The sequence below is a fragment of the Astatotilapia calliptera genome, chromosome 5 (assembly GCF_900246225.1).
Source record: "Astatotilapia calliptera chromosome 5, fAstCal1.2, whole genome shotgun sequence".
Lineage (NCBI taxonomy): Eukaryota > Metazoa > Chordata > Actinopteri > Cichliformes > Cichlidae > Astatotilapia > Astatotilapia calliptera.
This window is the reverse complement of record NC_039306.1, coordinates 36,543,587-36,561,261: the sequence shown is the minus strand read 5'-3', so window position 1 is coordinate 36,561,261 and position 17,675 is coordinate 36,543,587. Positions and strand designations below refer to the sequence as shown.

General features: G+C 40.7%; 2 protein-coding genes across 10 annotated transcripts in view; one reads left to right on the top strand and one right to left on the bottom strand.

The window, feature by feature from the left end:
- LOC113023063 (calcium-dependent secretion activator 1) overlaps positions 1 to 17,675 on the bottom strand; it is a 361,073-nt gene that overhangs the window by 302,444 nt on the left and 40,954 nt on the right. The gene's annotated exons all lie outside the window — the stretch shown is intronic.
- On the top strand, positions 909 to 4,198 carry LOC113023069 (uncharacterized). Of its 3 annotated transcripts, XM_026169151.1 has the most exons (6): positions 909 to 1,981; positions 2,365 to 2,442; positions 2,557 to 2,681; positions 2,957 to 3,056; positions 3,162 to 3,271; positions 3,504 to 4,198. In XM_026169151.1, exons 2-6 carry the CDS (start codon positions 2,430 to 2,432, stop codon positions 3,690 to 3,692), a joined length of 537 nt encoding a protein of 178 aa, XP_026024936.1. In that variant the 5' UTR covers positions 909 to 1,981; positions 2,365 to 2,429; the 3' UTR covers positions 3,693 to 4,198. The 3 variants fall into 3 exon arrangements, 2 of the variants coding, with proteins under 2 accessions (XP_026024936.1, XP_026024935.1); XM_026169150.1 differs by lacking the exon at positions 2,365 to 2,442; XR_003272493.1 differs by lacking the exon at positions 2,957 to 3,056 and having other exon boundaries at positions 909 to 2,681; positions 3,162 to 4,198.

The following is a 17,675-nucleotide window of genomic DNA, read 5'->3' as shown; positions in this document are numbered from 1 at the left end:
TGAAAAACAGAAACAGCACAACTCATTCACTTTAGGCCATGTCAAACAGAATAATAGATCAGCATCAGTATATCTATACTATGGCAATGCTAAAATCGCATTCAACTGTCAGAATTTATAGGAAAACAACAACTTAATTTTAAAAATTGTCACAAAACTGTCCAAAACAATAACCTGAAAATACAGTTCATGCATGTAAAGCAGTGTACCTTTTATAAAACATATGTTGAGCTCACGTGTAGTCCAATTACATCACCCAGGTAATATTTCATGACCGCACATGTCATATCTTTGTGTGTGAAACTGTAATATGGAATGGAATCTCATATCATATCATTGTTGGCTGGCTTTCCACCACTGAATCAGTCCTGTATGCCCACATGTTACTCAGATTTCTGTTCACTGCTGATGAGGGTTCCCTCCTAGAACTGCAATTGAGATTGGTTGATTAATTGACTAGTTGCGGATAAGGAAATTAAATACAAGGTACACTGATAATTTCTAAAAAATTTTAATGTCAGAAATATACTGCATTTTATAATTTACTCTAAAATATGCATGTTTTCAAGCTGAGTTTAATAAATGGATATTCATTTAATGCTCATTGCTATTTGGCAGCTTAACTGTAGTTTAAAAGCCTTGAAAAATCCTCAAAAACCTAAAATGGGAAAGCTAAACTAAAGAACACAGGAAACATGGAAAATGTTGCAAAAACCTTACAACCTTGAACAAGGAACATAAGACATGAAAACATCAGGGAGGGAACACAGATGATAACACAGGAGAGAATACAGACGATCCGACAAAGAACACACTAAATATACACACACAAAAGGAAACGAGGAATTGGCAGACAGGCACGAAACACAGCTGACACTAATCAGATGAGAAGAGACCAGGAGGAAGCAAAACAGAATACACCGATGCAGGGCAGGGACTATCAAAGTAAAACAGGAATAAACACGAATATCGAACCAGGGACAATACACTGAAGACAAGGGAGGTACAGAGAACACCTAAACACTGGAAATAATTAACAAATAACTAGGAAACTAACTGACACAATGAATATTAATAAACACAAACAACCAAGGAGACTGCGGACCATGACAATCGGTTTATTTAAAACAAAAGTTTAAAAAAATACAAAATGTTGTTTTCTCTAGTAGAAGAAATTAAACACTATCAGAATATTCTTTATAAATAGATAGCATTGTTGTGGATTATAAGGAATAAGCATTAACATATCTACTGTTAAGCTGTAAACACAAGTAGACATCTAACATGAATATTTTATATGATTATTTTCAAAGATATTAAAGTATATAGTCAGTCTCACCTTACAGATTTTTGTGTCCTAATCGATCCGCTGCATCGTCCATTGGCAAGGTGGTCGGAGTGTGTTCGAAGAATGTGATACCAAAATTAGCTGTAAACACGATATTCTTTGACACATCCATCTATGCCACAATCTTCACGGAAATCTGGACTATGGCTATGTGCAGAATTAATATGACTCAGTAGGGATTTGAGGGTCAGACCCACAAAAACGATGTAGATAACACAGTGCCAAATCATTTTGTTTTACTGGTCTGTGAACTACTTTTCCCATAAAGTCAAGATAACCAGGATTATTCCATTATGGGGTAGGAATGGCTATCCTAATTCAGTGCCTTATAACAGCTGTAGTAAGTAACAGCACCCACACGTCAGTATTTACAGAACATAATCTAACTAAATAGTCAAATATTTAAATATATATCATTTTATAGGTATAAAAGAGCGAACTAAACCATTTCCGTACACAACCCCATACTCCTGAGTTGGTACAGCCCACCTTCCCGCCTCTAGCTCCGTGCCTAAGCGGTTGGATTGCAGGATTTTGGGGTCTGGGTGTAGATGCGATACAGTTGGTACAGTGTGAAGAAATTAAGGCACGCTATGGAAAAACTGGACGAAATAACAATTGCCAACCTGAAAGGTATGTGACTGTTTTGTTTTTTCTATGTTTTGTGTTCTGGTATGTTGCATGTTAAGTCGCTAGCATGGCAGGCTATACTCGGTTGTTAGCTTAGCTTAGCTGTGCGGTTAGCTTAGTTGCATTAGCATTTTTAAATATGCTAGTGCAGAAAGTTATGAAAGAATTCATGTCCAGTTATTAGTTTCAGTGTCTGTGAATTTATTCAACAAGTGTGCAAAGTGCCATAAGTTAATGCCAGTTTTACAGAAATTGTGGGAGTTTCAAATTTCTATTAGTGAAGTTATTTCATTATATACTTTAGCCCAGGAAGCAAAAAAAAAAAAATACATTTATATGTATACATGCATTTAATTGATGTATCACAAATATATTACTTTTACCAGTCAATAGGAGGAAGGTAATTTAGAACCTGTGGAGCAGTGAGGAGGGAGAATAATGGAATAGAGTCATGGTTTTAAATGGTAAATATTAAATTATGTTTCCTATGTATCCTGTCTGTTACCCAAGCAAAGCTGTCAGCTGGCTTGCACATGAGGATAATGCAATGTAGTGATAATTGGAAACTCGTATTGCAGAAGCAAATGTTGGAGAAGACCTGCTCTCATCACTTTCACGAGATGACATCAAAGATCTGTTTCCTGGTCCTGAACATTGCCTCAGGCGTCGGGCTCTATGGCTTGCAGTGCACAAATGTGAAGAAGTAAGTTCTGTCCTATCGCTGTGTGACAAAACTGAGAACACACCAGCTTGTTTTATGCAGTTTCAAATAATTCCACCAATACTCACTTAACAGATAGACAGTAGAATCTTCTTTAGTTTTGATTTAAATCAAGTGGCCTACACATTTATTAAATATACATATTTTTTATTGTTCAACACTTTACTGATATTTTGTTGTACTATCTTTCATATTTAGAGACCTAAAGTTCTTGTGCAATTTTATGTGAAATTAGCCCTATGTACACTGTATTTTAGAACAAGACTGCTGCTGAAAAAACGCTAACAACTACTGGAGATGGTGACTTCTTCAGAGAGGAACCCAGCACTTACCTCCATCCAAAAACTTTGGATGGAGGTAATGCTACAGTATCTTGATTTGTCTACATTTATGCTTTGCAGATTACATTATTTGCAATGTTTAATGGTGTTGCCCTGTCTTATTTTTCTTTTTTCAAACCAGTGGAACATGCAGCAGCTGTGTTCAGAGCCCTTCCCATGCTTTTCCCTTCCAGCACAGTACCACCTAAGAAGCTGGGCATCTGTAGTGAGGCTTTTTTCCATGTCCTAAAGGTAAGGCTGCAATATTCTATGTGTATATATTGTTGAATTTTGCAGTTACTCATGTTTTCATTTTATATATTTTACTGTGGAGTCAGTCAAATATTCTTAAAGTTCAGATCCCCATAACATGTTGATGTTAATAAAACCTACAAAAAAAGTTGATCTATTTTAAACTGTAATGCAACTCAAAAATTGTGTTTCTTACAGTCTTGTTCTAATACTCTTTTTTTCTGTCATGTAGACTTCAGAAGACCCTGAAGGCTACCTGCGTCAGCGACCCCTGGCTTGTCCAGTTCTGCTTGTCTCTGAAGGCAACTGCATGATAGCTGTTGGAACCACACCGGTGAGCACTTTTGACCGGAAGGATCTTAATGAGGAACTGCTCTATCTGATGGCATATTACTATGCCCTCCACCTCACATATCCATAGTGCATTTCCACGCTGCTGTCTGTCTTGCAAACTGAAATACTCAAAGACTCCATCCATGACCGAGATTCAACCCCCTCTTACAAGAAGGCGCTTGGTGAGTGGAAGTCATTCATTGAGTGAGTCTCCCAGATGACAGACTCCATCTGCCTTGTTTATCAGACTCAGTGTTAGTCAGTGAGGTTGTTTTTTTTTCTATAGAAAAGTTGTTCAAATGTAAAACACATGTTTGTTTGTGTGGTCGTTAAACTTGTTCTTCTAAAATGTTATGTAATATAGGATTTGAAATAGTGATTGTTTTAAGCTTCAGCAAAATTTATTTTTGATACCAGCCATGAGTGTGTTATACTGTTATTATTCATTTTAAGAGTATCTGGAATATGCACTTCTTATATTGGCCATGTTACACAGTACCCTGCTGAAATGTATAATTTTAGGCATGATTCTCCTGGAACAGACCTCAGTGAGTTACTGACCCATTGCTGTGTCAATAAAAGCGCAAAATCTAAGAGTGCTTTTGCTGTCTTAATTTAAGATGAATTCCCTTATTTTTAGTAGCTTTTTGAAGAGATGGTGTCTTATTCTCAGGAATTTTTGCTGATTATTGTTCTCAGAGTCGAAACATAATTCTTATAGTTAGCTCAATCAAGAAAGAAACAATTCAGTTTTAAGAAAATTTGTCCTATAGTAAGGTGTTTTTTTTAATGTGAAAAATCTAAATTAAGGTGTAGAATCTTAAAGTAAGCAAATAATTCTTGAAAACAGCTTGTTCAAGAAAGCATAATACTCATTTTAGGTGCAGATTTTCTAAATATCAAAGTGTCTTTTACTTATAATAAGTCACATTTTCTTCAAATAAGCATACATTTTAGACAATTTTGTCTAGTTAAAAGGCATATGGCAGTTAGATTAATTTGCTAGTTTTAAGAATTCTAGTCAAGCAACTTTTGCTTACCCCATTGGCAGATTTTTTTGCTCAAAACAAGAAAAATTTGTCAGATTTAAGAATATTTGGCTTGTTTCAAGTATAGCTGTTTTTGCAGTGTAGCTCGTCCACAGGACTGGTAGCTCCCCTTACGATAAGGGTTCTGTGATATTATTCTGTTATCATATGTTACCTTATATATGTAATCAAAAGTAGTTGAAGTATGATACTGCTGTAGATCATATTATACCCTTTAACATAGAGTGTGTGATCAGTATGTAGTCTTAGTTTGCATTATACTTCTGACCTAAAAGAGTGTGAAAATCATTAGATCTATTGGATTGACCTGTATTACTCGACACTGTTGAATGTGTTACACTGTTTCTTGACATTTCATACTGCTGAATCATGAAGAGAATGTTGTGTGCAGAGGACCTTGTGCCGATAATAGAAGAGACAGACCACATTCCACACCCCCACCTTACAGAAAGCAGAGAAAGACAGGGAGCCGAGGTCATAACTTAGGCGCTGTAACAGAGAAAGAATGTGATGTTTTGGCTTTTACGACTAGATGGGGGCCACTAGAGACTATAAAAAGCTGAGCAACCCGTCACCATTTTGAGATTTGCTGTGACCCTCTTCAGGCATGTCTCCCCATCATGATGGTCCTTATGCTCTTAAGTGTTGAATTGTATGGAAATAAATGATTGTTGATTGAGCATAAATACACCGAGTATTGTCCTTCCTTCAGCCCAAAGATTCAAATTGGGAGATTTCAACAACTTGGTGCCGTGTGACCCGGATCTTTGGTGTGCTGAGGAGGGGAAGATTTGGCCTTTGGTGAGATCGTGAGGCGAGGTGAACAGAGGACCGGTCCAAATATAAAAAGGTAAGCACAGCCTGTTGTATTATAAATACCAAATGTGCATATTGGGCTTTCCAAATTAATCTGTTCACTGAGTTACACGTATTTTCACAGTAAATTTGTCGGTGTCTGGTTTTTGGCGCGAGATACTAACAACATAAGTTGAGGCTGAATTCCAGTGTGTTAAATAAACTGCTTCTACCGAGAAACTAATAAGACACTACGTTGAGCTAGTTGCAGTAAACTGCTTCTACCGAGAAACTAATAAGACACTACGTTGAGCTAGTTGCAGTAAACTGCTTCTACCGAGAAACTAATAAGATACTACGTTGAGCTAGTTGCAGCCACTTTACCTTCCACATTTAATTTTGTCTAATACTGGCTTCTGTAGCAATAATACATTAGAATTTCTTCTGAAGACGCGGCCATTAGTTCAGTACATTGAAGTCGAGGTTTTGAAGTTGTTTATGGTGTCGGTAAAGTCCTGGCTCTTGCCGGCTATGAAATAGAAGTTGATTTAAGGAAAAGCAGATGCTGGCTCACGGTGCAGTTGAACACTGGCAACGCGGAAGCGAAACACGTCCGTAGGTTTGGTTTATGATACGGCCGTGTTCCGGTGGTACGGCCGTGGAGTGCAGTAGTGGTTGGTGCTGGTTTCAGTACGTTGAATAGAGGTTTGACGGTGGTTTGTGGCGTCAGTCGAGTCTCAAGGGCTGCGGTCATAAAACAAAGTAAAATTTTACTTGCCAAGAAGTACATCAGAATCAGAATCAGAATCAGAATCAGAATACTTTATTGATCCCTGGGGGAAATTATTTTTTGTTACAGTGCTCCATTTTAAACCAACATTAAGACAAGACAGACAATACACTAACTAAGAATAGTACAATATATACATATATATACATACATACATACATAAGTCACTCATAAATAAATAGTTGGAAAAGAAACATGTGTAGTTGTAGCAGCAAACAGTGTGTTAAGTGGATGCGTTGTACAGGGAGATGGCCACAGGCAGGAATGATTTCCTGTGTCGTTCAGTGGTGCTTTTCGGTAATCTCAGTCTCTCACTGAACGAGCTCCTGTGACTGACCAGCATGTCATGGAGTGGGTGGGAGGTGTTATCCAACATTGTCTTTATCTTGGACAGCATCCGCCTCTCCGACACCACCTTGAGGGAGTCCAGCTCCATCCCCACAACATTGCTGGCCTTACGGATTAGTTTATTAAGTCTGTTGGCATCTGCAACCCTCAGCCTGCTCCCCCAGCATGCAACAGCATAGAGGATCGCACTGGCCACAACAGACTCATAGAAAATCCTCAGCATTTTCTGGCAGATGTTGAAGGACCTCAGTCGCCTCAAAAAATAGAGACGACTCTGGCCCTTCCTGTAAAGTGCTGTGGTGTTTTTAGCCCAGTCCAGTTTATTGTCAATGTGTACTCCAAGGTATTTATAGTCCTCCACAATGTCAACACTGACCCCCTGGATTGAAACAGGGGTCAAGTGTTTCCTGGTCTTCCTGAAGTCCACGATCAGTTCCTTGGTCTTTGCCACGTTGAGCTGCAGATGATTCTGCTCACACCACGTGACAAAGGAGTCGACCACAGCCCGGTACTCTGTCTCATCATCCCTGCTGATGCATCCAACCACCGCAGAGTCATCAGAAAACTTCTGAAGATGGCAGGTCTCTGTGCAGTGGCTGAAGTCTGTGGTGTAGAGGGTGAAGAGGAAGGGGGAGAGGACAGTCCCCTGTGGTGCCCCTGTGTTGCTGATCACCTTGTCAGACACACACTGTGGGAGACGTACATATTGTGGTCTTCCTGTCAGGTAATCAACAATCCAGGACACCAGAGAAGCATCCACCTGCATCGCTGCTAACTTATCACCCAGAAGGGTCGGCCTGATGGTGTTGAAAGCACTGGAAAAGTCAAAAAACATGACCCTCACAGTGCTCGCACATAGAGCAAAACCTGGTTTATGGTATCAGTATAACTTCAGGGGACGCAGGCATCACTTTTATGATGCGACTTTGCCCCGTTGTGGCGGCCATAAGCGCAGAGAAAGGGGTATTTTGGTCTATGGTGCAGTGTGCTTTAAGAAGATCTAATAGTTGAGCTCAGAGGTTTCTGTGTAAAATTCCCGCTGAGGAAAAGTGTTGTGTGTGTGTGTGTGTGTGTGTGTGTGTGTGTGAAGGCGCGCTCTGAGTGAGTGTGTGCGAAGCTGCGAAGCGCGCTCTGGGTGCTGTCTTGTGTGTAAAGCGCGCTCTAGGTGTTGTTTTGAGTGTGAGTGAGGCGCGCTCTGAATGTGTTTTTTGTGAGTGTGAAGCGTGAACACAGTGACAGTGACGGTTGATGTGTTTGATTAGGAGGACGCTAGAGCAAAGACACATTTTAGGATCAAAGGTTGATGCCTAGTGTACCTGTGGAAATAATTTTGTTCAAGGTGTGGCGACCCTCCTGGTCGTGGACGCGCGGCCAGGCCCAGCGGCGTCTGGATGCCAAGGTGGCAACTTGGGAACTGAGGACTCCCGCATTAGCTACGGAAATAACACTGGAACGGCCGTGTAATCACGGGTTCACATTTATTCCGGACTAGAACAAGACACATTTTGCGAACAAAGGTTGAGTCTAGATTAGTAAAGAAATATAAAAAGGTTGAATTCCTCGTTTCAGTGGTTGAAATTGTTGTGTGCCTGTCCCCTGACGAGTGTGAAATTAAATAAAGAGGGAATTTGGAGCCACATAGAGATAGACGGGCATAATTGGGTGTATTACTCTGTGGTGTAATAAAAATAAATATATTAAAAAAGAGAGATAGTAAGAGGTGTGCAGTGGAGAATTATGGAGGAGTACAGAGAGGAATGTGTTGGGAGACTGGCGTACAGTTTACGCTGTCAAGGTAGGCGTGTTGCCTGCTTATCTGTTTAACAGTGATGAAAATGATATTAAATAAATCTCTTAGTGTGTTAATACAGGAAGCTGCGGACCTGGACCAACTGCCCCCACAAGCACAGCGGCCGAAGCAAAATTATAGGTAATGGGAACCACACCCAGCACGAATCAGCAGCTGTGAAACAGACAGCAGCAAGGAGAGAATTAGAGGAGGAATTAAGAGAAGTTTTTAACTCATAAAATTGGGGCCAACGGACTTGTGGAGGTTGGGAAGGCGTCCGGAGCATCACAACAAAAAGGTGAAACAAAAACACACACAAGCAGAGAAATCTGAGAGAAAGGCTCCTTTTAAGGTAACGCCTAGTTTGAGAAAAAGATAAAATTAACCTGCCTGCCTACAAATGCACACACACGCAATGAAGAAACAGCTTACACTCATGAACACGTGAAGATTTTCCAGCAAGGCTAAAGCAGCGAAACTTAACATACACCTGTTGTTAAAGGATAAATACATTACTGACAAATAAACTCTCTGGGTTGCAGGACAACAATTTAACTTCAAAGAAAAAGACACTGGTCTGACCAACCAGTGAAGACATGACAAATTTAGGGGTTAAAAGATTCAAATTGTGACATGTTTTCTGCTGATTGATTGATACAAGTGATTACTGAATGAAAGAAAATTTCTTTTTGGGCTTTTAAACATGATATTAAGAATTTTAACAGGTGCATGTTGTCCTGTCAACTTGGTGGGTTAGGAGTTGATTATATCGGGAGAGAAAAAACAAAAAAAAGGGGGAGAGAAGGCTGACACAGGGCCTGGTCCCGGTGTTTCTCCCCTCTCGTTGTAATACAGCCAACACATCATTTTCCTGTTCGTTTGCTTTTGTTTTTTGTCTGTTTTTGTTTTTTGTTTTTCTCTATATATATTTAATTACAGGCTGCTTTGCCGGCCCTGAAAGCCGAGGCTGACTGGACTCCTGCTCTCCCCTATACGTGACCCTGACCAAATGCTGCAACAGCTGGACCCACAACAACGACCTGAAAATGTCAACAGTGCTGCAGGAATGTGATCTCATGCAGCCGAGACGGAGAGCACTAAACCTAAGGCCCGTTTCACTACACGGGGGAAAATTCCCAGACTACATCAGCTGACAGAGCTATGACAAGACGCCCGCTAAGCCCGAATGAAAAGTAAGGTCGAGCAAAACAATGCTGACCTTGATAACTCTGCATTAACACTGGGCAGGACAGTGATGGACCAACACGGATGATCGGGCAGCAAAAAGGGCGTGACCGGGACAGGAGGAGTAACTGAGGACAGAAGGCACCTCAGAATGGACAAAAAAACACAGAAGAAGATGCAGGTTTCACCTGCGGTGAGCATGGACATTGGAGAAAGGACTGCCCCAATTGGGGTCAGAACCAGGACGGACTGAACTTTGAGCAGCAGCAGCAGCAATGGTCGCAAACAAACTGAAAAGGAGGAGGGCAGGCCCCCAGGGCATGCTTCAGGCCGTGGTTTACCCAGAACACCAGAACAGGAAAGTGATGAACAAACACACACACACACACACACACACACACACACACACACACACACACACACACACACACACACACGTCTACAAACACACAGATTCAGAATGAAGTGAAATACACACATGAACACATGTGCACTCGTTGATTGAGTGAGAAATGACACACACACACACACACACACACACACACACACACACACACGCTGATGCAATGAAGAATGCTTTGCTTATGCTGCTATGCAAAATGCTGCACACAAACATCCCAATACATAATTTTTATGAGGAGCCATTGATTACCATTGATTACCATTGATTACTTAGAATGTGTTATATGTCACCCAGAGGGCATTTATGTAGATTTTAGGAATAAGGTCTAAAACAGTTTGGTTATGAAAACAATGTCTGTTTATGGCTCAAGGCCTTGACTGAATTCTTTGCTGTGCTTCACACAGCCCTGATGAGGAACAGTGGCACAGAGTGAAAAATGATGAATTAATAGTGTAAGTTTTAGGTCGGAGTACGGCATTTTATGTGATTGAGTTTTAATTCAAGGAGGAACAAAAGGTGTTACGGCACCTGAGGTTCTCATTCCCACACAATATTGTCCCGGCAGGAAGCAAAATGTTCCTGTGAATTTCTGGTTGATTGTTTGGTTTTGCTTAGCGCTAGCTTGATTTTATCAGTGAGCTTTGGCTTGTGTTCTTTCTCGTAAGCGAGAGAGGGATAGTTTTATGCTTGGACATGTCTGCAACGGGCCCTAGTTTGTGTTATTTTAGTAGTGTTTTGTTGGTTATGTCTGTTTTCGTTTTGTTACAGTGCACTGAGATAAGAAAATCTGAGAGGTGTGATCCACCGGTGGTGATATGGTGATATTTTGTGAGTTTATGATTTAACAATCAGCTCTTTAAACCAGGCCTGAAAGATTGAAATTTAAAGCGCTATAAAATATTATTACTGTAAACAGTTGCAAAGTGTGCTTCTCCATGATTGTAATTGGCTTGGGAGAAATTCACTTATAGGGAACACTGAGAAGTTCTGAGTCTAAAAGGATTGCACCGAGTCAATCCGGCCCAAAAAACAACAAGGAATTGTTTTCCTTTAAAATGATGACGTCATCTTGCTGGTGATGGAGGCTCGAATAGGTTGCGCGTGAGACTCCATTATCAGCAATATCTGGTATGAATGTGTGTGGAGGTATGCATGTGACTGGACTGTGATGGACTGACGACTAAAAGTTTTGACTGACTTGATACTGAGACAATGACTGCACCCCCTTTAGGATTAGTAAATGCCAATAAACAATTCATAAACAATTCACCCAGCCGACAAGAGAAGGGTGGATGCTTCGCTTCGTTTTGTTTTTTCAGGAGCAGGAGGATAAGAGAGACTGGAGGAGGAGACTCTAGCTTCACATAAGTATGAACTGCAGACTTAACACTGTGGTTGCTGATTTTGAGTTACTGATGTTTGCATTAAGAAAACTGTGCTATATTAACTGTGTTTTGATTAAGGTATCATGTTATATTATTGGGAATGCCAAATGCTACATGGAGGAAAACTATTGATATCACTCATGACTGGAATATGTTACTATTAACCATAGCAGGCCCCTGTAAAAAGTCAATTAAATTTTATAGAGGAAAATCGCCAAAACTTTAACAATACCTATGAATGACTTGCCACATTCAGGGGCCCGTTCTTCGTACCTCGCTAAGTAGGTTAGCCGGATTAGATTGTTGACGATTTCGCGTGATCCTGGATCAGTCGGTTCCCCGAAGCTCATCCGGGACTTGCTGTCATAGCAACAGAGCCGTAAGCGTAAACCTGCTCCCGAGCAGGTTTACTTTATGTAAACAGGATTAGATCGCGGCCACGCAGGTATGTCCGCTTCATTTATACGAAAGCAACAGCGATATTTTTCCACTGTTTCACCATAAATAAATATTATCAATGTAACTAAAGATAATGCAGCACTTGATCCTTTTATTGATGTCACACAGATACATACAGGTCATTTCCTAAAAAAGGGAAATGAACTATTAACATTCTATTACATGTATGTGATTATTACAGATGTAATTCATATTTCAGAGTAGTAATTGTAAATTACTTCGTGTAATCAAGATGAGAGACCACGGCTATAAAAGCGAAGGTGGATTTGGGAAGCCTGTCGCAGCCATGTCCTGTCCGTATACGCGACCAACCCATTGCGGAAGGTGCAAGATTGATAAGGAGAGTCCTCAGAATTCAGCGTATATTGCGGGATAGACAGGATCCTTTAGCTCAGCGCGACAGTGTGCTCATAGAGAGATATCGATATTCCCGTGAGGGTATTATTTACTTAACCAACTTGTTGACGAGGGGGTGCAGGACCACCACCTGTCTTTTTTTCCTCTGCCCTTTTCTTGGTTGCTGTTATGAACAAACTAACAGAGTATTACAGGCCAGTATTACCTTGCCAAGAGACGCAAAGCAATCTAAGAGATAAATATTACCATTCTGTAGAATACTCCTGTATTCCACTTTTACTTGTTCCCATGTTCTTGTGGGTCCTGTTGTGGCTCTAATGTGAAAGGGGATATAATATAACATATTATAATATAATATAATGCCATATGATATTGGACAATATAGTGTCATATGATAGATCTACCCTACCGCCTACTGGTGTTGGCCAGAGGGGCCGATGGCGCGATATGGCAGCCTGGCTACAACCGTAGCTGCCTCCACCAGTGTGTGAATGTGGGAGTGAATGAATAGTGGTATCGTAAAGCGCTTTGGGTGCCTTGGAAAGCGCTATATAAATCCAATCCATTATTATTATTATTATTAAATTACCTACGAGTTTGATTTGTCAGCAACTTTCTGCCAGCCCTCTCTCCTTGCTTTTGCAGCCTTTGCAGTGTTCTCTTGCGTTTTAATTAAACTCTGAAACTCCTGTAATCCCTCACTCATGAGTTCTTGCTCTGCTGCCGGAAAATACCGAGCACGCCCCTTCGACATTTTCGCCGACCAATCAGCGGGTTGCCGATCAATGTTTCTACTATCGATGCGTAGCCCCTTTTACGACACCCAGTGATGTCACATTCCTGCGTCCAGCTGTAGTAATCGTCAACAGCAGGTGTTTTCGGGGAACCGGATTAGCGAGCTCACGGTTAGCGCGATGATTTGATCTTGGATGTGTCATTTGATCTTGGATGTAGTAAGCGACGTACGAAGAACGGGCCCCAGAATAGAGATATGCAATAATAAACATTGGTCCACGTGATTTAGGTTCTCACTTGAAATAGTAAGTTATTAAATGTAGAATATAATTGACAGGGACATTTGATAGGATGTGGTACTGCAAAAGAACAAGAGCAAAGTAGATAAAGAAAATATTGTGTTTAGTTTGGATAAATTCAAATTAAAATGTACCATTACACTCAGAGGATCAATATGAAATAAAACATATGCAAAATTTGTATGAAGTACATGACTGATAACTGTTCTGTCCTGAGCGTTTGTTTCTATAGCACCCACTTGACCACACCAACAGTTTCTCGCCACCAACAGGGGGTATTTGCAAAGAATAGGGAGGAATATCATCAAAACCGGGAAAGGTAAGCCCCAAAGGGGGTGATGACACCATAACTTTCACTTATGGTCAAATTCTTAAAATTTGACCCCAAACTTGAAAATTCTTCAAACATTTAGAGACAAAGTGGATAAACATAATGTCGCAAACCACATAAGGATGGAGCATTTGAATCAATAAGATGGTGAAATAACACGCAGTAAAATGTGGATCAGGTTGATTATGTTTATTCCAGTGTGCAGAGGAGTCAATTCCCTTCACAAAGTTTGTAAATTCACTTGAACCAAAATTAGGAGCACCCGGTGCTGCAAGAGTTAATAGTCACAATACCCAAGGATAAGCACAAGAGCATGACTGATATGATGGGACTGGGATTTTGCTACACTTAATTATTGCAGACACAACTAGAACTATAACTGAAACTAATCAAAACTAAACTAAACTAGCAAACAATTGGTAAAAACTGATTAAAACTGATATAAAATTGAAAATCTGAAGTCGAAGCTAAATAAAAATAAAAACTAATGAAAATTGCAAAACTATTACAACCCTGGTCCAGACTAAGATGGCGTTGGACATCTTCAGGGCAGAAAAGGGTTGGTGTGACCAAGGTGTGGTTTGGCTTGTTGTATGTACATTTCAAAATGTTACAGCTCTGGATGGACCAGTTACCAGGGCATGGAAGGATGACAGACTTTATTACATGAGGAGAAGGGAAATTTTCGGGATTGAAGATCCTCTGGGATGACAAGGCTGGAGCAACGGTACTCGAGAGAAGAATTTCTGATACTTTCTGAGATATGATGTCACTAACCTTCTCTTTTAATTGTCTAGCTCCAATGAATTGACACATGGGAGTGTGTCAAAAAGGGGGAGTTGAGTCCGAATATCAAACAATGGTTTTATGAACATCTTATGACGTTATTTCTGTGTTTAATAAATTAGCTATGGTAAAACTTAAGCTTATAATGTGTTAGACTTAGAAAGGGTTCACTAATTTTTGATTTCTTTTACACACACATAGATTATGATTAGAATAGGTCCTGAACATAATATTTTAAACCAAATTTGAATCATTAGAACAACAATGGATAACAATATTAGATTATCAAGGCTAGGGAGAGAGGTGTTTTGGTTTTCTGTCTCTTGCAGAGAAAGGAACAGACACCAGACGGGGACACGGAGATGTGAGGACCCTTCACAGCAGAGACAGATGTAGGGACTGCCGAGACAGCAACTGGGGTCAAGTGTCATGGCGTTTGAGCTCCTTGAGAAGATGGATCCCATAAACACAGCAATAACCATGAAGGGGTTGGCGAAAACCAGGAACACCAGACCAACGAGGTTCGAGAGGCTCTTGGCAAAAAGGGGGACACGCCGGTGACCCCAAAACACACAGATCCTTGTTTGAAATCGGGGCAGAATAATCCCCAGAACTGTGCAATGACTAAAGGGTGGTCTAACCCCGGAGGTCGAAGAAAGAAGCTGAGAATCACCCAACTGGAAAACACTGGTAGCTGCAGCAATAAAAATAAAGGTTAAAAGCTCCTTAGACAGAGGTAAGTACATTTGAAAGGTATAAGGGGGCATTAAAAAGGGGGTGGAAAACTGGAGCACCAAAATAAAGCTGTGGGAGAATTGGGGAGTGATGGGAGTGTCATCTGTAACTGCTGTTATGGTTGTAAATCTAACTTTGCTTGCATCTGAACTGCGTGAACACAGAGGTCATCCCACATATGGTCCACCCGTTAAAGGGGGACAGAGGGCCTCAGGATCAAGAAAACCTGGACCTTGCAATGCTGGAGTGTATGTTGTAAGTGATCTCTTTGAAGAAAAGAGATCAAAGGGGGAATTGTGATATTATTCTGTTATCATATGTTACCTTATATATGTAATCAAAAGTAGTTGAAGTATGATACTGCTGTAGATCATATGATACCCTTTAACATAGAGTGTGTGATCAGTATGTAGTCTTAGTTTGCATTATACTTCTGACCTAAAAGAGTGTGAAAATCATTAGATCTATTGGATTGACCTGTATTACTCGACACTGTTGAATGTGTTACACTGTTTCTTGACATTTCATACTGCTGAATCATGAAGAGAATGTTGTGTGCAGAGGACCTTGTGCCGATAATAGAAGAGACAGACCACATTCCACACCCCCACCTTACAGAAAGCAGAGAAAGACAGGGAGCCGAGGTCATAACTTAGGCGCTGTAACAGAGAAAGAATGTGATGTTTTGGCTTTTACGACTAGATGGGGGCCACTAGAGACTATAAAAAGCTGAGCAACCCGTCACCATTTTGAGATTTGCTGTGACCCTCTTCAGGCATGTCTCCCCATCATGATGGTCCTTATGCTCTTAAGTGTTGAATTGTATGGAAATAAATGATTGTTGATTGAGCATAAATACACCGAGTATTGTCCTTCCTTCAGCCCAAAGATTCAAAGAATTGGGAGATTTCAACAGTTCAGATCGTGCGAACAGGTGTGGGATTAGAGCTCTGGGTAGCTCCCCAACTGGGTCTAGACTGGGTCTAGAGAGTATTTTAATTCAGGGAATTTAAAATAGAAAGTAGCTCGTCCACAGAAGGACTGGTAGCTCCCCTTACGATAAGGGTTCAGATCGCGCGAACAGGTGTGAAATGTGTGTGTTTAGTTAGTCTGTTTGTTTGCTTGTTTTAATCAATTTTAAATCATGCTTTTTATTTGTTTTTGTTTCTAATGTCTCTGTAAAGCACTTTGAATCACCTTGTTGTTGAATTGTGCTATACAAATAAATTTGCCTTGCCTTGCCTATAGTACTTTTTCCTTTGGGAAGGTACCATCTGTGCAGTCTGCAATTTTGTTGAAAAAAGATGTTGAATCTATTTAATATTTCTTGAAAAATAATTGATTTCTGTGCAATTTTTTTCACACTGCATCAAATTAAGGTTGATTACGTCAATTAAGCATCATGAGGTGGAGCGTGAGGGGTGGTTCCCTATTTTTTATTTATTTATTTTTGTTGTTGCTAGGAGTTGGAACCCTATTAGTTAGGTTGCTTAATATTTATGCTAAGTACTCTTTAAAATACCAGAATAGGGAGGATGGTGTAGGTTTAAGTTTATTAGATTGATCAGTATTGCTGAACTATGAAATATTTTTTTTTGCATACAGGTATAACAGAATAGCTTTAGTGTAGTTGTTGTTTTAAACTTGAGTATGAACTTATACAAAATGCAGCAAGATATTTTAAAAAACAGTTTTGTTGATTAAAAAACACTATATCGGATTCATATCGGTATCGGCAGATATCCAAATTTATGATATCGGTATCGGACATAAAGAAGTGGTATCGTGCCATCTCTAGATGCCACCTGAACTATCTCCTTTTTTTGTGGATGAGCAGCAGTTCTACTGCAAGAACCCCTAGAATGACTAACTTGAGAGCAAGTTTCCTTCTAAATTTTCTTTAGTCTGGCAGTTGATTGAATGTTGGGGTGGATATAGTTTTCTTCTGCGGTGGGGTCGGGTGGGCTGCTTGGGCCTCTGTGGAGCTTTGCGGTGCTGCTACTGTTGGGACCGGTCTGGATGGGCTCTGGCTCGGGCCTCCTGCCCTTGGTGGATTCCAGGGAATGGGGGTGCCTAACAGGGTCAGTGGAGGAGCTGGCTCCAGAAAGGGTGGACCCCCCCCCCCCAATTCCCTCCCCATCCCCCACTGCCTCCCGCTCCATCACATCACCACACATGCAGGGCCTTGAGCTACAGGTGCCTCACTGAGGTGCAGGGAAGGCATCCCTTTTCTGTCCCCTTCTGGTTACCTGTGCCTCTAATTTATTCCACAACCTAGACATTCACATTACTTAAACATTACTTAATTACGCCGTCCAGAGGACGGTCTGTTTATTCAACCTCAACTTTGGTGCCGGTGCCCACCTCTCAATTTTAAAGACAAGTATACACTGGGACACTGGGACTGGGACAGTTTTCCAGTTTCATTGTACTATTGTAACATTTATGACTGTGCACTGACAGTAAAGTCTTATCTTATCTTATATTGAGGGTTCTCATGAGGGGAACCCTCATGAGCTGCTATCTGGCAGAGTACCATGCTCCTCCCATGTTTTAAATGCACTTTAGAACAAAGCAGGCCGAGTGAGATATGGGGGCCAGGAGAAGGAGCTGGCCGTCTGATGG

Coding starts and splice junctions, on each gene's coding strand:
- LOC113023069 (XM_026169150.1), top strand. CDS start 1,900: ATGCGATACAGTTGGTACAGTGTGAAGAAATTAAGGCACGCTATGGAA. Junction 3,057..3,161: donor TCCAAAAACTTTGGATGGAG/GTAATGCTACAG, acceptor TTTTCAAACCAG/TGGAACATGCAGCAGCTGTG. Junction 3,272..3,503: donor CTTTTTTCCATGTCCTAAAG/GTAAGGCTGCAA, acceptor TCTGTCATGTAG/ACTTCAGAAGACCCTGAAGG.